The sequence below is a fragment of the Corvus cornix genome, chromosome 1A (genome assembly GCF_000738735.6).
Source record: "Corvus cornix cornix isolate S_Up_H32 chromosome 1A, ASM73873v5, whole genome shotgun sequence".
In the NCBI taxonomy this organism is placed as follows: Eukaryota; Metazoa; Chordata; class Aves; order Passeriformes; family Corvidae; genus Corvus; species Corvus cornix.
This window is the reverse complement of record NC_047057.1, coordinates 28,124,301-28,146,348: the sequence shown is the minus strand read 5'-3', so window position 1 is coordinate 28,146,348 and position 22,048 is coordinate 28,124,301. Positions and strand designations below refer to the sequence as shown.

General features: G+C 41.4%; 1 protein-coding gene across 1 annotated transcript in view; it reads right to left on the bottom strand.

Moving 5' to 3' along the window:
* Positions 1-21,384, bottom strand: part of PDZRN4 (PDZ domain containing ring finger 4) — a 233,495-nt gene extending 212,111 nt beyond the window's left edge. The window contains 6 exon segments of the mRNA XM_039570943.1: positions 14,433-14,537; positions 18,276-18,362; positions 20,659-20,822; positions 20,825-21,068; positions 21,070-21,237; positions 21,239-21,384. Coding sequence (XP_039426877.1) covers positions 14,433-14,537; positions 18,276-18,362; positions 20,659-20,822; positions 20,825-21,068; positions 21,070-21,237; positions 21,239-21,301 — 831 coding nt within the window. The 5' untranslated portion in view covers positions 21,302-21,384.
* Positions 21,385-22,048: the final 664 nt, after the last annotated feature.

Sequence of the window (22,048 nt, the reverse complement as noted above, 5' to 3'; positions counted from 1 at the left end):
TTTAAGTCAGTCTTTTTTGCTCCCCACTGCTCCTTATGCATTGCTCTGAACTGCATGACATGGAAGGGAAGAAAAGGCAGTCATCATTCACCTTCTTCACCTTGATAATCTTTCTTACTGAAATATACTTAACAGTGCTTTTGTTGGAGACTGAAAGTTGTATTGCAGTATTCATGTAAACACTTGCATTTGAAAAAAAAAAGAAATCCCTTAAAGTGATTACAAATTTAGACTTTAAGAAAAGAGACTCTAATAATAACATGCTTTATCTTTTGTTCAGCACTGAATTGGTCAGGCAGTTGGACTAGATGATTGCAGTAAGTCCCTTCCAACTGAAAATAGTCTATTCTATTCTAGTTTGTAACCCACAGTGCCTTTTGGATCTTAATCACTTCCAAATCCTCACATGTAAAACAGTAGTTTGAAAAACAATACTAGTTGCCTTCTGAGCACAGAAAGGCACAGCTTGCAAATTGTAAAAAGAAATTTTGAGTGTCATCCCAAAAGCACGGTTTTACGTTCATATAATAGCTGAAGTTGGAAAACTGTTGCAAAGGAAAGTTAAATAATATCCAGAGTGCACAGCTGAAAAGCCATGTTAAAAAAAAATCAATCTGGAAAAGTCTGTTTAATAGATAAAACTTCAGCTGTTCCTTTTATATTATCCCCTTGTGTCTGACATCCTAGCCCATTAATATCTTAACAGTATCAAATAAAATGCTACGAGTCCTTCCACTAAAAAGTATTACAAGAAATTCATATTGAACATTAAACATTTGCAATTTTCTTTTAGTCTGACTCATATTTTAGATTGTTAGTTCATAATTATAGTTTACACTGGTGTTTGTGCCTTTGCTGCCAAGTGTTCCTGTTTTCTCAGTAGCCTCCAAATGCTCCAAGGTACTTCTACAGCCAACATCTCCTTCCAAGTGTAGTTTTTAATGCCTCCCCACAGAAGCATCCTCAGAACCAATGCATCCCACATATGTGCATCCCAAAACCTGATATGCTCATTCAATGCTCAAATATGCTTGTTGAAATTGAATGGAAACACTCAACCATGAAACTCCAGAATAAACTCTGGATACACAAATCAATGAAGATGACAAGAAAAGGAAAAGATTATTTTGCAGGAAGCAATCCCCACATCTCCTAATTTCTCAGTCCTGGTCTAAAAAAACCCAAAACCAAACCAAAAACACACAAAAAAGCCTCAGAAAAACTTAAAATAAGTAAAAATGTGTAATAAATCTTTCTATGCCAGTTTTAATGAAAACACCCTTTGCCCAAAAGCCCGCCCAAATTTTACAACCTAGTTTGATAAATGATGCTGCCTTTCTTCCCTTTTGTAACTTTGATCTCCATACAAAATACTAAACCCAAAAGCAACAAAAGTGCAGATAAAAATTTCTTACTTTGAGCAATATTTTTTATTGTTCCCTTGCCAAAAGAACGTCACCAGTCTCTCAGTCTTTGCGTGGTCTGTTTCTCTGAACAAACTCTCTCTGAAGACTGCTGAAAAATGAAGCATTGCTCTACTGCTTTCAATGGCTGGTGCCCTCAACCATTTCAAACACACATCTGCATCTTCACTTGCTAAAACCCATCACCAAGGTTCCACAAACAGCTACTCAGATTCCTCCACAAATTGCAAAAATCAGAGTTTTCTGACTTCTAAAAAGGCACAGAGAATGGTCAAAGCTGAGATTGAGTTCATGCTCTCAGCCAACACAGGGGTTCATTCCTCCACTACAGCAGAGTCAGCTAAACCAGTGATACACCAACCAATTTAGGGGACACAGACTGCCATCCAACACTTGGGTTTACTCCAGTCATAAAGACATAGAGATTAACAAGACTAGATATGACATGAAACCATATGTTAAGTGACTTCAAAGCTAGTCCCTAAATAAGGAGGGTTTACTGGAGCATTTCAAGTTGCATCTTTTCTCATGTTAATTCCTGCCAGATTTTGAGCAACGATTTAGCAATTGAAATATCTGAAACAAGGAATAAGGCTTGATCTTGTTGTTGTGTGCTGATTTTGCTTGGTTAGTTTAATGAAAAATGTAACATTGAGTCATTAAGACTATGGAGTTGGAGCAAGCCACCTCAAACAGCATCAGAGGATGTTTTGTACCTGAATTTCTCTCTTTGTACTTATGTTGGCATTTTACATATTATGAGCTTTGATTTAATTAGTGAAATATGTAATTCCAGAAGAATGGAATATCAGACCCATGTGAAACATGACATACAAAGGCGAATAAACCAAATAATATTATTTCTTCTAAAATTATATTCATTCTTGAATGACTCAAGATTCAGTAAGGTGTGTTCTGGCTTTACAGTGAAGAACTCTGTACAAAGAGTTTTATCCCAAAAATCTAACCTCAAAAGCACTAAAAGGCACTAAAAATATGTTGGTTCATGTGAAAATTCCAAAGACTTCAAGATGTATCACTAACACTTGCTTCAGCTGAAGCTCATCCTAACTTAGATGTCACTAGCTGAAATATTTCAGGCTGAACTAATCATCTTTGTTAAAAAATACATGCCTAACTCATCTTCAATACTTGGAGAATGAGAAAATATTAAGATATTTATCCATAGGCAGTATGAATCTCATCTTAAGCGTCCTGTATGCTCTGGGTTCTATTTTTAGATTGGTTTGTTGGGTTTTTTGCAGAGCTTTGTACTCTTTTGAACACATGATCAAAAAAGTAAACATCAGGCAGATGGCTTGGCACAGGCTGGTGAACATCACTTATTGTTGTTCTCCTACTTAGTAACATGGATTCATCATGGTTTGGCCAGTCATTTATTCGTAAAATGCACAATACATGAATTTGGGGAAAACTCAACTCATTTAAAATTGGAAAAAGCAGCACCAATGATGGTGCTTCCAATTTATAATTGGACTCCACTGTTGTGTAGTAGATTTTTCTATCTAGTCCATCAGTCTCTAAAGTCTCATTTCATGTTTAAGTGGCTGAATCAAAGGAAAAATTTAGCAACTGGATTATGGAGTTCAGGCTTTTCCTGCCAGAACAGATGCCAGGAGTAGCTCAAAGCAGAATAGACAGACAAGTTCTCTGAGAGGACAGGGTACTTATACACTAAGTAGCAACTCTGATTAAGAAAGCAGGAGTGAGTATTTTTTAGTTTTAAAGTACATAAAAAGAGGGAGAGAAATGCAATGCAAGTGGATAATGTACAATTCTTCATTTTCTACTAAAACTCCCTGAAATATTTGTTCATGCCATCAACAGAACTGCTGTAACAGACTGCAGGGCTCTGACCAACATAAGATGTGAGGAATTTAAGGAATCAGATGAAAACTTTTTCTTAAGTTGCTCTGCTAAGATATTAACAGCATTGTCTGAACAGTTCGCTCTCTGAAAGGTATTCTGATATGTCATTGTGTTCTTTAATCTTTAAAATACTTCCCATAGTTAGTGCTAATTAGAAGATACAACCTCTGGGCTAAGTGATGACTAGTGATCCTTTAGATTTCCATTACCTCATAGCAGGGAGGAAACAAAAAATACAAAAAAACCCCCGCACTCTCAGTACAAGGGTACAGTACTTAAATGACTCAGAAAGAAGGCTGAAAACAGTGGTGTACATTCTAGCAGTAATAAGAGTTCTCCAAAAAAAAAAAATATATATGAACAATTTTTGCTTCTTACAGGCTTTTTAAAATAGAAATATTATTCTTAGTCCTCAGACTCTTCCTGCTCTATTTTTAAATAAAAATGAAAAATAGAGAAATCATTAAAAAGACTTATTAAAAAAAATAAGGTATTCTGAGTATTTGGAAACATGGAAGAATTCCTATATTTTTGATAAATATCATACTTACTCTGCCTACCACTCAAAGAAAAAGAAATTAAAAGATGTGCTAGAAAGAGCATTATGGCTTTAACACCATCCTCTTGGTCACTAGAAAGTAAATTTCTGTTTTAAAACTTCTCAAAAGAGTCAGTTTTCTATATAATCACATACTTAGAGCATACTATAAACCAGTTGTGCTGAACACTTGGAGATTTCATGGAGAAATTTAAAAAAAACAAGATGCAGTGTAAGTGCAAGTTAGAACTGTAAGTTAGAAAGTGCTGCTACACATCTGGCACTAGCACAAGGCATCCGATTTGGATCAGGGCTCTGAGCACTGCAGGGGAGGTGAAGGATTCAGCTTTCTGGTCCAAATTCTAGACATTGCACCCCTCAAAAAAATGCAACTAATCTGCTCAAGAAGGGCACAACAGCCTGAAAGCGCCTGGAACATTTATCTTTTAGGTCACAGTAGCAGCTACCAGAGAAAGCTGGAGGGCAGGCAGAGGTATGTGCTCAAAAATCTTGCTGACAGCATGAAGACCATATGGCTCCATATTTGCCATGTGCCAAAGACTAGCCTGAATCAATCAGACTGTAACAGAGAAGTGTAGGGATCCAGATGTTTTAATTCACTCAAGACAGCAAATCCCTTCCATTTAAAATAGCATGCCTTCTTCCCACATGCTGCTAGAAGGACTTCAGATATTTACCCTCTTGATCAGCATGGTTAAAGAAGCAAATGCAAGATTGAGAGACTGTGCTTGGAAACAGATGGGTAAGCTCTGAGCCTCTGGATCTCTCAAACGTTGGATGCTCCAAATGGGGGGGGAAAGACAGATAAAGGGAAAAAAACTCATATTCTCTATCAACCCATTTCAGAACTTCTCCCACATTAGGTGACCTCCTCTAGACACAGAGAATCATAATTTATCCAATTTTAAAGTTGTGAAACCATTTAATAGGTGTTTGGAAGTGATATTCAAATAAGGTTTTCATACTTAAAAACCAAGTAGAAATCAGCAGGATTTCAAGTGTTTTGAATTTTTTTTCTGTAATTTCTCCCATTCCCTCTCTGTCTCCCAGTCTTGCTACTTGAAAGACAAATATTTTCCTCAAAGAGAAAAATATGTAAAACATATCCCATAAATAACATACATAAGCTTTCTATGTAAATAAACATAGCAGCCATGACTTATTTTGTCAACAATATTTCATAAAGAGAATGCCTTCCAAAATAATTTGAATTAAGAAACAGTGTTGAGTCATTCTGCACTCCTTTCCTGCAGCAGCAGTGACTCGATCAAGTTGGGTCTGCATACAAAGTTGTAAAATTACATTAGATTTGCAATTCCAAACAAGACATATATTTACCAAAATGCCTGTGTATTAGTAACAAATGTATTTTGTTTAGTATATTTGATTTTACTAAGCATAGCCTTTGTTAGTGGTTTGAAGTGACCACATCTGCTCTTGCCAATTTAAAAATCAGTTTTTCCATAACAGTATGGTTTAAAATGCTGCAGAATTTTTCATTTTGGAGAGAAGAAGTTCCCAAATAACTACTTCTTTTTTTTTAACATTATCACTTCAATTTTCAAAGCAATTGGAAAGCACAGTGCTGTACATGCTTCTTACTACACCAATTCAACAGTTCTCAGGAGGAGCATTCTCCCATTCAACACACTGCTGTATTTCACATCTTCTTAAAAACTGGGCTATTAATTTTTTAAGTTAAGCCTTGAATAATTACTTCATTTAGAGCATTTCTTCACTGGCAGACACAAAAGGCTTTTTTCATTCAACCTCCAATTATAGACAACATGATTACCTACTCCATACAAATATAACTAGCTGATTAAGAAAAATAAGAGATCAAAGCTCTTGGAGCACATATCCTTGGGATTGCAACAATCCATTCAGTGACTTCAGAAGATAAAACACTGCATTCGCACAACACATGTAAGCTGTCAACTCCTCTAACTGTGAAGTTGTCTCAACCACAATAAAGAGCAACCTTCATGAAAGGCAGAAGAAGGCTCTTTTCACTTTCTGAAAATGCCAAGAGCTTCTGGGGTGCCAGCAGCATGTGACGTGAGAGGCATGGCTTCCTTGCACATCCTTCAGTTCTAAGCAACAAACTCAGCATGGTCTCAGACTTTATCAGTGCTTTCCACAGCTGGGCTTATCATCAATTATTCCCACTAGTCCTGATCATATGAGCCTCAAAGTGTTAGCTCTCCCTGATACATCCTAAAGTCCTCTCTGAAGCTTTTGATCTTTTCTGTTCACTGTGTTGACAAGGTTAAGGAAGTCATTGGAGAATGCCTTTCCTCCTCTCAGATTTCCATAGTTCACCAGGTTAGGGTATCTAGCTCCAGAGCAACCAGCAAGTCCACCACACCTGTAAGACAGACTTGGACCCAAACCAAGGCAATGGTACACAACCTACAGCCCAACTGCCATGGAGATCTGGCTTATCAATGGATGAGAAAGCACTTTCTTCAGGGCCGAGCCAAGATCATGCCCAGAGCAAAGATCCAAGAGAAGGGTTTTCACACAAAAGCTTGCACCTCCAGCAATAAAGATATATTTCTATGACTTTGTCTTCCCTAACATAAACAGACGCTGACACGTAAATATGTGTGTACACAATTATTTGAAAAATTCCTAAACAAAACACTCCCCCCTACATATGCCATTCTCTTCCTGGGAAGGGGATGAAAGCAACAGCATTTGACAGATGTTAGACAAGTTGTTTAATGCATTCCTGAAAGCACCTAAAGAACACCTCATATGAACAAAAATTTCCTCTAAACCTACTACCTCAGCTACATATAAATCTGCATTACTCTGGCTGCTGGGCAAGAGGGAAGGATGCTTATATCCTATTGTTTTGCAAGGTTTACCTTAAAGCTTTTTAAAAAACCTAAAAATACTCACGGGAGAGAAAAGAAAGATGACATGCAGCAAAGTCAAGCTCAAACAGGGCATCTAGGAAGATACTAAGCTTCAACTTGCCAAATTTCTGACACATTATACCTCAGGGGTGAGATCAGAAACTCGCTGAAGGAGATGGGTGTGAGCAGGCCTTCACATGGTGCCTGGGGATCTGCAGCCCATGGTAGCAACACCATTTAAGGGATCTTGCAGGTTCCTACATTAGTCAGCTCTTCCACAGGTTAACCAAAAATCCTTCCGGCCTAACAGCACTGCTGAGTTGCTAATTTGGCAACTGCCCAACTCTGCAGACCCAGTACAGTTATCATAGCTCTGCTGCAGTACTTTTCCCCCTCATTTACCCATCAGAGTTCATGGCAGCGTGTATGGATGATCTAATTTCACAATTCAGCTACCCCTATTCCTACATGCCTTCAATTTCTCCCACACTTCCTATTTATGAGCAAGCACTGGAAAGTACTTCTGTGGAAACTTGAGGTTGGTGCTTTGTACTCTTTAATTGTAAATTTTCCTATTTTTCTTTTTTCTTGTACATTCTATTTCACTCTTTCCCTTCTGCTCCTACAGTGATCCATCTGTTGTAGAGATCCCCCACAGTCAGAGCAACATAGAAATATCCCATTGGAGGGCAGGGGTTATGCACATTCACGTGCATGCAAGATCCCAAAGCCACTTTCATCAGGACTAACCTAAACCACCTAAAAAAAACCCCAGCATGGTAGAAATAGCATTAAAAAAAACAGCGTAGAAGACGATTTTCACCATTTCCACTTCACATACTCTCTTGACTTCTTTCATGCTAGGTCACATTTCAGAAACACTCTCACACGGTTGCTTCTGCCCCATCTAGCTTGTGCCATTCCAGCTACCACAGCATCCCTCTTCTTTGCTTACTGGGAGCACCTTGCTGAGAAAGAGCTATGACTCACAGTCTGAAGAGACTTACTGAAAAGGACGACACTGCCTTATCGCTTTAATATACCAATTCTGCAAATAAACTAGTTGGAGAGCTCATCTGGTGGTCATGTTCCAACCACGTTTGGCATTTCCATCCTTTTTTAGATAAAAGCACTGTGAGCATACATATTTTCACAAAAACAATGCAGCATTATACTTGCACATGTGCTTGGTTTGTCTGTGAGAATAAGACCAAACAAATACAGATGGAAAACCTTCCCACAGGCTTGGGCCTCTCTACAGCTGCATCCACAGCAAGTTCTGAGTTTATACCTCAGATTAAAAGACCCCATCTCTTAGAAGACAAGGCATTTTAGAATTGTTTAATGTTGCTGTGCTACACAAGTATCAAAAAAGTGTCAAATAATATTTTACCTGTTTATGACTGTAAGACTTCATGCAGTCAACTAAGAGATCAAATAGTGGATTTCTGTTCATAAAATCTTGTCATTCACTATTTACTCTATTACACAAACTTCACCCCTTCTTAAATATAATTTTGCTTTATTTCTTCCTGTTCTTTAGGACAGAAAGGATTTTGTGAAGTCTTAGTAGGACTAACACAGTTCACCACAAAAAACCCTAAGAAGTTTTAGGTCACATAAAAACAAGTCTAACGTTTTCTTTTTAAAACACAGACACTGAATTGCTAGAATTTTAGTGTTTTTTGGAAGGAGCATAACCTGTTTCTCTAAACACAATATCTGCATTTTAGTTCTGTGAATAGAAAGGAATTCAAGCACCTCTGAAGACCTATAGCAAGTCTAGTCAAATTTAGGCTGCTGATCTCTAAACTGAGGCAACGAGTTATGAAATTCAGGCATTCTAGGATAACCATGGTCAACTTCTAGAACAGAGAGTACCTTGAACACCAAGTTCTCCCACCGACAAGATACCCAGCCCTCATGGTCTTTTGATAGTGGGCATCAGCAGCAGTAACCACCTTTCAGATAACACAGCAGCTTGAGTTAAAACCCAGAGGAGGAAAACCATAACTACTGGTATTCATTCAGTCAGGGGACCCCATCTTTCACATTTAGAAAATTGTCCTAGCTAGAGGATTTCCTGGTTAACAGCAATTGCTAGCTCCCCTCTCAAAGTCAAGGCACTGTGAACTTAGAAATGCAAGTATCATTAAAGTGTCATGTAAGACACAAGACTGTGAAAGAAAGAGGGGAATTCTTGTTTATTGTCACAAGCACTTACCCGGAAAAGGGCAGGACCAGTATTCCAGATACAGCTCCCTGGAACTAGTCTCTATCTCACACCAGATTATCACTGAATAATCCTGGCTCTCTAAAAACCTGCTGGTACCAAGCTCTGTTTGAGGAGGGTGGGTGGATGCTGGTCTAACACAGGAGAGCTTCTGCCTTACTAACAGGAGCAATTACCCGGAGACGTAAATTCAATCCTTCAGGCAGGGCAGAGACCACAACCTGGATCTCTTGCTTCTCCAAGAAGCACTCTAAGGCTTTCTGGTTTTTTTCTGTAAAAAATGTCAGTGGGACAGTAGCTTCTATTCAAATGAAGTTATGCAGACCTGGTCACACCCGACTCTAAAAATTTTTTCAGACAGAAGAAAGATTTCAGGTCTCTAAAAACCTGTAGCTCAACAGGTGAGGGAGAGGTGAAAAGATTCTACAGACATTTCTAAGCCTGTAGTTCCACTAGTTTATTATGCCAGGGATCTTTCAGACTAGTTATGAGTTATCTAATGATTGCAGGTGCTAAATCTGATTACCTGCAACATAATATGAATTTGTTACACATTTAAGAGAATATAGCTAAGGTATATTTAGAGGCACTGAAATCCACACCCCTAAAATTAACTATATTAAGTTCTCCTAGCTACCATACAGATCTTACTGGCCACATCTTGTGCAGCTTTGTTTCAAAGTCATTCGAAATCTTCTGGCTCTGATCCCAGCAAGACATTTTAAGACTCACTACACTTCTACAGACATAATCTGACACTGGAGAATCTTAGCCAAATAAACATGACTAGTATCAAAGATTTTGCTTGAGCAACACAGTGAGTGTAATGACAGAAACATGCAGAAGATAAAACATCACAAGGCTGACACACAGCACAGTCAGCAGTCTGGCAGTAGTTAAAAAAGTCTCTGTGTAGGCACTTAACAGATGTAAGTTACTTCTGCCAGGATAAGCCTTAAGACTTCATCTTTATTGAAACTGGCTTTGCTGACATGTGCTTCAAAGCCATTGTGCGAATACTCTCCAAAAAAGTGGAAAGAACAAAGGGAAACATGGAATACAGGATGAAGCCTTATTTATTATCTACTTATGGAGCTCAGGCTGCATGAACAAAACATACAGTCGTTATATATAAATGCATCTATCTTATTTTTCAGACTTAAAGATCCCAGACGAAATGTTTTCCTTTCCCTTCTTCTCCATCATGCCCACTTAATTCATGAGAATCAGCTGACTAAAATGCTGAAGGGCCAATATTCTCATTTCACTTGAGAGTTAAAGAACAGAAGTCTTTTCCTTGCAATGCAAGGAACAGAAAAACACTTGAGCCTGTCAGCTGATGATGTGCTTACACTTCCACATATGAATATTCTGGACTTCAGCCTAGTCCTTTTTATTTGCATACAAAGCTTTTCATTGCTCTTTTGTTATTTGGCAAACCTACTTTGACAGTGTGAGTTAATAGTTGCTCCTTTTCCTCAAATTGACGAAAAAATGTTCTTTATAAGAACTGGATTGTAAAGTCTGTCCTGTGTTTTCTGTACACCATTGAAGCGATTCAAGAGTATTCTGCAAGACACTGTGACTTACATAATGGAAGAAGATGGGAGAAAAATCAATCACTGAGTTGTTTTTTATTCCAAAGTTGGGCTTAAAACCAGAGCATACAAAGAAAAATACCAACTCAAAGAACTAGTTTGGAATGGCTTGGTAATTAGGCATTAAGTACTGTGCTGCTTGGAGATCTGGCCAATGTGGTGCCATACTTACGTGAAGATGAACTGACTGCAAATTGAGAGTCGTTTTCCTCCACATGGAAAGAGCTGCTTTCAGTGTTAACCACTCAGAACGATAAGTATGGATAAAAAAAGCAGCAGGAAAAACACTTCTGTGTATCAGTAACATTGCTAAGGATCATAGCTGTTTTATACTGCCTTGAGGAGGTAATCAAGCATGAACAGAGATGAGCAATGAATTTACTCAGTAGGAACGATTAGCATGCAGCAAGGGGGAGATAAAATTATGCTGAGCTATATAACTGTGAACCATTCTAAACATACTTTGAATTTTCTCCTGGAAGCAACCAGAATTCTTCTGAACTAGCACAGACTAATAAACAGCCCTGTGCACTGCTTGCTGCTTGTCTCCTCTTGACACAATTCAGATGTTCAGAATCACAATGCATGTGAAAAGGAAGTGAAAAGGGTGAAAAGGAAGAAAACAGAGATCCAAAAGTTAGAGCTTGGGTGGCTTTACACCACACTCATATCCAATGGTTTTATGTTGGGAGTCAAAGATACCAGTGCTGCATCTGGTTTTATGAGATGCTTTTTATAGAATGTGAACAGTTTTAGTCCTGGAAAACACAATTCAGTGCCAACTTAGGGAGCTGGATTTTTGGATAAAAACTTCTGAAAGCATCAGAAGACCATGAAATCCGCAGGAACTGCTACATAGAAGTAATTCATAAGGGCTTATTCTTGATGAATAAATAAGGATCATTTGAGGCTTGTAATAGGATTCCTGGAAATATATATCAAAGTGTTGCTTGTGCACATCACTGTCCCAGGTCAGCTTTACAATGCATAAACAATTTTTTCACAGAGGAGTTAACCTTTAATAAAAAGGGTAATGCTGTGCCTGAAACCTGTTCTTCAGCAGAACGGTGAAAATTATCAACAAGGGTCCATGACCATCCCCCATGAAGAGATGCAGTCCCCTGACACAAGGGATCTGGGGCTGTCACCCTGTCACTGTCACACACCACCACCCTGCCAGCACACAGGCATCTGTTTCAGCTTTCAGGTCCTCATGCACAAAATATGCTCCCCTGAGGGTAAAGCCCAAATAAACACCAGCCTTCTTCACACAAAAGTATCAGAGGCTCTATGGCCTGGGCACATTGATCTCAAAAACTTCCATCAACTTAAGTCATTTCTGTGGTACTTTTACGCTTAGAATAAATACCTCAAGAAAGAAATCTGATTCCTTCCCTTGACATTCTTCTAAATACCTTAACAATTATTTGGCAATGTTTCTGCTACAGATAATGATATATATAAATAAAAGGCAGCACTACTTATGTCTGCCAGCCTTGGCTCTCAATTCCATCTGCCAATGCCATAGGACTGTGAAATCCATTTGCTGCATTGTCGCCCACAAGATGGTCATCTGAAATGTGCACAACCCACCATAGTCAACCATGTGCAGTTAATACTTGTTAAACATGTGATAAACCACTGAAACAAATTACCTTCTTTATTTAGCAACATGCCTTGAGAACAGATTTTCTGATTTAATGGGATAGTTCTGTCCATTATCCCATTAGATACACATTGCTAGAAACACCCCGGGCATCCTATTGCCAAATAAATGACTTAAGCTATTAAAGGCTCTTCAAACAACATCAGTTCCTTCTGTGCTTGATTATTGAAGAATGGTCTCATAAAATATCACCCATTAGATCAGATCACCGAATAAGCAAAGAGCAAGCAATAAGAAGTCCCACTTCCTATCAACTTCTCACCAAAACTCATATTCTGTATATCTGCCAATGTTTTTTAAATAGTTACACCATCCTGATTATTTCCTCACAGCGAAAGCTTTCAGATTGATCTTTCACAACAAACCACAGCAAGACAACACTGGTAGCTATACATGGGCAATGAAAAATTCAGTGTTCTGACTCCAGCTGCTTCCTGTACCTAGCATGGAGGAATAATTTCTTCTTTGCATTTCACTTAGAATGCCTTGGTGTTACTACTTCTTCTCCTCTTTTTATTTTGTTCTAATAAATTTTGAAACACTGAAACATATACTAGAATATTTGGCCTAACCCAAAATATTTTTAAATGCTTGCCCGAATATAAAAGCTCTATACAAAGCTGTTGCATATTAACATGGTGCTCCATTCAGAGCTGTATGAATACTTACACTAGATTGGGTCTATAATGTCAAATAGAACTGGAATCTGTTTCAGTATGATTTTATGCACCCAGAATTTTTCAACATATAAAAATCAAGCATCAATTATGGTGACATTTTGAGAAATGACCTCACATTTAATAAATGCTGGTTTGTGACTTTATTCTTCCTTCCTCCAAAAACACTCCATTTTGCCTTAAAAAACAAGGCACTATAAAAGCACAAGAAATTAAAGCAGGAAGTGCTGAGCAAATGCATGAAACTACATAGCTGGTCAGTCTGTAAAAAAACCCAAAACAAAATATGGTAAGTGAAATAGTAATGTCAGAAGAAAATAGATCTTCACAGCATAAGGCTACTGTTACAAAAAAAATCAAATGTGAAAGCCTTTGTATACCTTGGGGAAATAAGAGATATTGTGCAAGTTCAGTTCTTCTCAGCCCACTTGGTGTCTCCTAGAGATGCATCTATCTGCCAGCTAAGAGCATAAGCTTTATTTTTCCAAGAAAATATATTCATTTGATTTCACATACTGGCTAGGCTCCCAACATCAAGAGCAATGCCAGCATTCAAACACTCTTAGCTTAGGTTTTTAGTCCTTAACAAGGTTTAACACAAGAAACCAGCACCAGAATTCTGCATTTATCTTCCAATCCACTTGTTTCATGTGTCTTTGTTCAAACACCCGTCCAACTGACAAGTTCACACCATGCTTCTAAGCCTCCCCTAAACTCGCAAAGCTGGAGTGACGCAGCCTAAACAAACCCAGCAGCTAGTGGTACGTGCTGTCACTGCCAGTTGTGTCAGAGCTGTGATGGGAAATGCCGTCTTGGCAGCACCCTAAGGAGCCTATTTCAGTCACCATTTGAAACTGTTCCTTTGAGATTTCTTACAGGGCTAATTACAGTTGCACGTGTAGGGTAGACATCGACCTATTCTTCCAACTGAGTTATTGATTTCTTTTATTATTTATAGTTATTTAATGAGAAAAACTGCATACAATGCAGGAACAAACTGAAAATTCCATGCTAGCATATTACATGACCATGAAAGTGCTGTATTGATCCAGGTGAGAACGATAGATTATCTCCTTCTGATCATACAGCAGAAAGTACTTCCTCTGCTTAAGAAGTTTCACAGCAGTGCTTACCAAGCCATCTCCTCTGCCTTGTCCCAGAGTCATGACAGTAATAGTCCCTACATAGGACAAAATCAGTTTCACAAAACATGTGAATTTTCATCGTTTGCCTTCTTTCTCAGCTTAATGAAAAGAAATGCAAAATGCCTCTATTGCTTTCTTTTTAAGTGCTGACACCTTTGCTTCACTTAGATCAGCTTAATTGCAACACCAGTAAATTTATTACTTGTCTTACTTATGTCTTTAATTCTAAGAAATGTTCAAGCAATTCAGTGTACAAGAATCATGTTCGGACACAGCAAAAGAGAAAAATTACAACATACTTAGGGTGAAAACCATGAAATCCTTTATTAATCTGATAATATGACAGACTAATCCATTGGTGAGGGTTTTTTCTTACCTCAATAATCTTGTCATGAATTTGCAGGCCTTCTGCTTTGTCTGCAGGTCCATTTTCCAAAATCCTCGACACATAAATTCCCTCAGCAGATTCCTCCTGATTGTTCTGTACCAGGCAAGAGGGAAGTTGCAAAAAGGGCCACATTAGTACAAAAACTGAGATGGTACTAAAATCAGCAGCAATGAAAAATGTAAATCCACCTGAAATATGCAGTTCACTCTTCTAGCTAAGAATTAAGCTCCTTGAGAGTTTTTTTAACTTGCTTAACACAAAGTAGTCATTAATCAAAAGGACAGAATTAATGAATTATTCCAGAAATTTTTATAAGATTATCCATTTACTTCCGGTTATTTTAGTCTAAATGAGACACAAGGTGCAAGAGTTATCCGATCCCAGCTAAAATACTTGGAGCAAACCTCAGACTTCACAGCAGCCTAGCACATAAATGCACAGTAGAAGACACTCATAAAAATGGATGCACAAGTGTCTCTCCCAGAAGGAAAAGGGGTCCTGCAGTACTGCTGCTTGCAAACTCCCTTACTGCATTTGAAAATAAAGCTCCAAAGAACAAAGTGACACTAGTTAGCTGGCACGTTACATTGACAGGATTTGGTTGGAACTGGTTAACCTCATAAATCCTATTCACATGGGAGATTGAGAACTTGCTCAACTATGAAATCCACACAGACGAGCTGTGGACAAAATGAAAACCCACTTCCAGTTGATCTCTATGCAACACTAAGTACAGCTCGCATAAGGTCAAATTTAAAACAGACAAGTTATCTGCCACAGCTGCAACAATATAACTGATGTTGCTGTACATGCTGGAACTGCTTTATTTCATCACATGGTAGTTAAAAGTAGTTTTAAATAATTATTAATAAAGAACTAATGTCAAGCAGACGGTGCCTACTTACAGGGTTTTTTTGAGTGTTTATACAAATAATAACCTAATTAGCAATAACTAAAGGAATAGTTTACCAGCTGATTTATGCTTTAGATTATGATGCTTATTTTCCTTCTGTGACTGGTGAATCCCTGACCAAGAGCACAGTTCATTTGTGCACAGGTTTCTAGTCTAGGTCCTATACACTCATGGGGAAAATGCTTTATAACTTTTTCTATTAAGAAGACTGTAAAGGCATATGTAGAACATACTTTACACAATGTGTCAACAGTCCTGTGGAGACTTAAGCCAGGTAGATTTAAGGTTAATAAATATTTGTTCAACATAATATTAGTCAGACTATGTTTTCATAAACTCCTTTTTTTTTTTCCGCCTTGTCACAGAGACTCATACATGTCAGGTAAGAGGCAAAAGGGAAACACAGTAACAGTTTTAGCAATATTTTGAAATGATGAATGAACAGACTTCCACTGACTTCCCATCTAAGCAGCAAGAAATGAAACTGATAAAAGAAGCGTAATGGCCACTAGTGAAAAGACAAGAGTAACATGGTTTGGTTTTAACTTGAGAAAACCAAAAGTTAAATTACAGCACTTAATACATAAAACTGTATTTCTTTCCATCAGAAATTTCATTGGCTTTTTCAAAAGCAACATATGACCTGTTAAGAAAAAGGGTATTTCAGTGTGGCTTGTGGTCCCCATCAGTTGCATGTGCTGGTACCCACCACTCCTGACAGGAAAACACAGCACAAGGCACACTGAGCTGCAGCACTACGTCACACAGCCCAGGTGCCGTGCAGCAACTGTGCCCGCAGCACACACCTCCCTCCAGCCTGGCTTTGACGTGGTGTCCTCAGGGGAAACCGTCCTCTCAGCCAGACAGAGCTGGGGCCCATCAAAGCAGCCTTGCTCCCTCAGAATAATGAATCACCTCTCAGAAACACACTTATGAGAAGCAAGTTCCTTTCTGACAAAATAAAAGATGATCCTATGATGAGTTGTTCCTCTCCTCCTCCCTTCAGGTAGGAGGTAAACAGTGGGGATACCTATTATGGACTGAAAAGAAACACAGCCAGCAGAAAGTATGTGTGTACGTTCCCCAAGTCATCAAGTCATCAAGAGCTTTTTACAGTGGGAAAAAGCTGCATTGTACTTATAAAACACAAATAACATGTGGTGAAGAACTCATTCCCAAGCAAGTGACTAATATAAAGACATCACTGTTCTGCTCTTCTGCTGCAAGAGCCAACGCTTCAACCAAGCCAACGCTTCACTTTTCCCCGAACAACCTGAATGTACAGAGCACCTTCACCAACTCTTTTTGTCTTTTTAATAACAACTCCTGTTCTACTATTTAAGCTTTTGAGCAGAACTTTGTGTTTTCAATATTTGAGTCAACTCAAGCATTTTTTTTTCCTGTTCTATCCTCAGGTCCAGATACACTGAGTCTCACACTGATATCTGGGAAATGTCAATCAAATGCCTATGGTAGTCATATTTATCAAAATAAGAACAAAACACAAAGGAACTTCCAAGCTGAACTTCAAAGACTCAGAACCACCTGAGACCATCCCTGCCTCACAACATCACCAATTTGTCTCCAAATATGAGTGTTAATAGAAATTAATTTCCTTTTCTCCATTCGGCAGTTTTCTCAACACCAGAGCTATAGACCTCCATATATTTATCATTTACTCCTTAAAACTGCAAAATAATAAGTCAGAAAATCTGACAGTTTGTGATACATATAACTGTTGCAGCATGCACTGTCAACATCTAAGCCCTTTGAAGAAGCTCAGTTGCCATCCCAAGGAAACAGAACACATGCTCCCTTTTCCCTGCAGTTCTCCTACAGATGTAAGTAAGAGAAGTCACAATGCAATCCTAACTAAAGATGGTCTGGATTTTGTTACTGCTATACTCCAAACATGGCATGTGTATTTTAACTTGTAGCCACGTGTTGTCTCACCCTTCCACTAGAAAAATCTAAGAAACTCTTAGTTTGGATTTACAGCCCAAACATATGATTACTGCTGGTCTTCATATTTACCCACAGGGAACAGTAACTCTGCAGCAACTAATGGGAACAGACTCTTTGGCACCACTAAATATAGCTTTAGAGAAGAAGATTGCCAAACTAATAGACAGGGTCCTATTCCCCTCCTCAATAATATTAGAAGGCTACAGCTCTCCCACTTAACAAGAACCTGATCAGTACATAATTATTACCAACCCTTTTTAATCAACTATTAATTTTCCAGTTTAACAGGTTTCTTTACCCTTCATATGCAATAACAGTCCTGATTAATGCTTTTGGAAAGATGAAGTGAAAAAAAAGCACAAGCATATTCATGTGTATGTTCTAGGTGGGGGCTAGTGATCCTTATGCATATCCTATGGTTTGCAATGAACTTTCTAAACCTAGACTGATGAGATTAAGATATAGCATTGATGAAAACCATTTCAGTTCATAAAGAAAAACTGAAAGCAGGCATGTGAGAACAGGACATGTGCTTAAACTATCTGAGCTACAGAAGCAAATTTTCTTCTCTCCTTTAAATGAAGAAAAAAAAAAAAAAAGGCAAGCTGTTTCACAAAATTCCAATGGCTTAATCCTGCAACAATGACTTTTACAAGTAGTCTCAGAGATTTCCATTGAAGAGCTTGCACGAATACACATTACTCACATGGGAACTGAGTGTAAACCAGCCTAAAGAAAAACACCAGGAACACCCTTCCAAAAAATTAGAATAGTAAAATCCTCATGAGATTATGTCTTCCAAACAATGACTCCAATTATACCTGATAATAAACAGTTCTTCTATCTGAAGAACAGATTCCATACCTACTGTCATCAAAAGTAACTCTTTACTAACAGTGTATAGAGTAAAAGTAGATAAGGACAAAATCACCTACAGTTACTTTTCTCATTACCTGATTGGGTCGTCCTCCTATAATATTGAATCCCAAAGTGTCATTTTCACGGTGTAGCATGATCATTATTGGTTTGCGTTCTCCTCCCTAAGAAGCAAGAGATGAAATATAGTTAAAGAACACCGTCTCAAGAAGAAGGTATTAAATGAAAGCATTAATGCACATAAGATTTTTAGCTGGAAAATATATTAGATAAGGCTTGAAGGAAAATTAGGCTGAAAAGACTTGGTACTGGGAAAAAAAAAAAAAGGAAAAGTCATAAGTCACTGAAAAGTTAGCAAGTAACACCTGATTATCTCCAGTTATCTTCAGCTGAACATAAAAAAGGACAGACTTTTGGCGTGAGGAATGCTCGGCACCACCGAAAAAGCATTCAAAATATCTAGAAGTTTCTATAAATATAAAATCCCTATACATGTTAACATTTCAAACATTAAACGTACAGATTAAAATACACATTGTAATTTTCAGACCCCAAAGCCATATCAGTGCACATTTCAAAGCAACTTTCACAGAACACAGAGAAAATGAAAACCAACTCTTCATCCCAAGCTTTCACTTCTCTCCAAAAGGAAAGAATCCAAAACAATATCTGTAAAAATATAGGTTTTATTCTGAAAAAAAGGCTTAAAATATAAAGCAGACACTGAAAAGCAGAAATGGAGTAAAAGTTAAAAATGAGAAAAGAGAAATATTTTTCTTCAGTGGACCAGGTAAATAATTAAAATTAAAAATAGGAAACAAAACAAAAAAAAAGGAGGCTTTAGCACAGCAAGTTACCTTATTTTACGATGAAACACATATTTTATTAACTGTGTCAGTGACGTGTTTAATACCCGAATGGTGCATTTGAATTTAATTACGTATATTTTTCCTGTACTCAGTTTTCCTGTCCAGCTCCTGTTTTATTCATTCTCCCGCTCCGAGCGGCGGGAGATGCCCGAGCGGCAGCGCCCACAGCGACACCTCCCGGCGGCGCTCGGGAGCGGCAGGTGCTCCCGGCGGTGCTCCAGCCTGTCCCCGCACCTCTGCCGGATCCTTTCCGACAGTCCCGACACCTCTCCTCCCTTCTTCAGCCACCGCTCTCCTCGCACACCTCTCGCTTAGCAGACTGCTGCCCCACTCCACATGACCTTATCTCATCTGCCAAGAGATGAAGCAAGTGTGTAGCACACCTCTCAGATCCAGCAACCTAAACCTCATGGACTAGCTAGCCAGAGGAAACTTAAAAAAAAAAAAAAAAATTCAAGTTTTCAGAGTTACTCAGTGCCACGAAGACCCGTGAGATCTGTATTCTGAGCCATTCTGGGTCCTGCGAACAACGTCCCCTTTCCCATTTTCCATGCAGCAGGCAGATGCCCAGCATACTACATTGCTTCAGGCGTGAGTTTCACTGCTCAGACCTTTTCCACCTAGGATTTTGTTTCCCAAGGGTCCGTGAAGACTTAGGTAGAAAGAAAAATTGTTTGCATTAAAACACTTCTCACCACGGCTGCAATCAGCACTGCCTAAGCCTGCAGAGTGAGCTTCCAGGTAGGAATTAAAAACCAACCAGCTCCATCACAGCAAGTGAAGCCAGCTCACCGCAACTCTCGGATGGTTTGTTTCGCCTACGGAAGAGAGTCGGTCTCTGGGCAATGCCCTCAGACCTGAGGGGAGAGCGCAGCACTGCTCTGGCCTCTACTTATCCACGGCGGTAGCTGTCATTCCATTCTACCAAACCAGAGAGGCTCTGATGTCCTTTCGTCATCGTTTCCAAAGTCTACAATAATTTTACACTCCAGTTTTTTTAAGACAACTTCTCAGCTGCTCAAATAAAAGTTAAAAGCCAGGTCCACGCCCCTGAGCTGCCGCCACTACCAGCTGGAGTAAAATGAGCAGCAAAAGCAGCTGGGTTCCTGCGAGGCGGGGCAGCCTGATGCGGACACCCTTACCGGAGGAACCAGGACCCGTCTGCCGGCCGAGCAAGCACTCGATCGCAGCCTCTGTCAGGCACTACTGGGCTCACCGCAGCGCGGGGTTTCGGCTACCGACGGGCGCCGGAAGAAGGACTGACAAGAAGCGTGTCCCTCGTAGGGGTGTTACCAAAAATCAGTAAAAATAAAACTCTTCTTCATTTAGCAACAGGGTCCGGCAGCTATATCTCTCCGAAAGAGGCGAGGGACGGGCAGGGGCAGCTCGCACCGCCCGGGGGATGCGCAGCGGACCGGGCTGGGTCCCGGACTGCTGTAGTGGTGACTGCCGGCCCCCGGGGACACCGCCGCCCCGCCACTCGGCCGGTCGTTCACAAGTCGGGCACGGGAAAAGCATGCTGGAGGAGAGCACAGCTGGAGGGGCGCAGACCGGGGGGCTCTGCCCGGCCGATCCCTGACGCCTCACTCACCTTGCCGGGCTGGCTGCCCGCCAGGTCCCGGGCGATGCTGCTGATGTGGCTCATGTACTGGCCGAACTTCGCCTGGTACCGCCGAGCCGTCAGCTGCACCTCGCTCTGCAGCGCTGACAGCTGCGCCAGCAGCGACTTCTCCCTCCTGCTCCAGCGCAGGGGCCTCCCTCTTCAGCTCGTGACCCGGCTCCGGGGCGCCGCCGCCCCGCAGCGCCCGCAGGAAGCGTGCCCGCCGCCCGCTCGCGGCTGCCCCACCGAGCTGCCCGGCGAGCGGCCGGAGGGGTGCCCGGCGCGGGCTGCGGCTCGGCGGGGCCGGGCGGCCCGTAGCGGCACGCCGCGAGGTGGGCGGGCAGCTCCCGCAGCCGCACGGTGCGGCCGCAGCCCCGCGGGCTGTAGTCGCACTTGACCTCCCAGCTTCTGGACGAGGCTGCGGAGGGGCAGGACGGGGCGCAGCTCGGCGGCCGCCAGCGGCCGGCAGCGCAGCGGGCAGCAGCGGCGCCGCGCCGCCCAGGGCAGCAGACAGCCGGCGCAGAAGACGTGCCCGCACGGAGTGGACAGCGGCTCCTCCAGCACCCGCCCGCCACAGCCCACACTGCAGCTCCGCCGCCACCGGCCCCGCGAACCGCGACGGGTCGAAGCCCATGACGCGGCCGGACACCGCGAAACTTTCGGCGCCGCGACCCCGGCCTGGCCCGGCGCCGCTGGAGCCGCTCCCGGCGGGCGGCGGCGAGGGGCGGGCGGAGGAGCGGGGCCGCGCCGGGGGAGGCGGGCGGCAGCGCCGAGACAGAGATCCGGCGGCTCCCCCCACCTCTCACATTAGCTCCCTCTCCCCGGCGCTACCGCCCCACGCCCAGCCCCGGCACCACCTCCGCCCTCCCAGAGCATCCTCGCTGCGCGGCGGGGCGAGGGGACCGAGGCGTGGGGACGCTCCGCCGCTCGGTCCGCGCCCTCCGGCCTCCCCGTGCGGGCACTGCCTCGGAGGGCGAGCCGTGCCCCCAGCGGGTCACTCGGGGCTGCGCTATGGTCGCAGAGGGAGGGAGCTGACAGGCTGCGGGACAGCGAATCGCTCAGGCTCTGACTGCTCCCTCTTTCGGAGAGATATAGCTGCCGGATCCTGTTGCCAAATGAAGAAGAGTTTTATTTTTATGATTTTTGGTAACACCCCCACGGGGGACACGCTTCTTGTCAGTCCTTCTTCCGGCGCCTGTCGGTAGCCGAAACCCCGCGCTGCGGTGAGCCCAGTAGTGCCTGACAGAGGCTGCGATCGAGTGCTTGCTCGGCCGGAGAGGATGGGGAACGAGCAGGATGGCTTCGCTCCTGGGCTGGCAGCCGACCATGTGCCGGTAAATAACGCGCACGTGTGAGCATGCCTGTTTCACGTCTCTGCAAA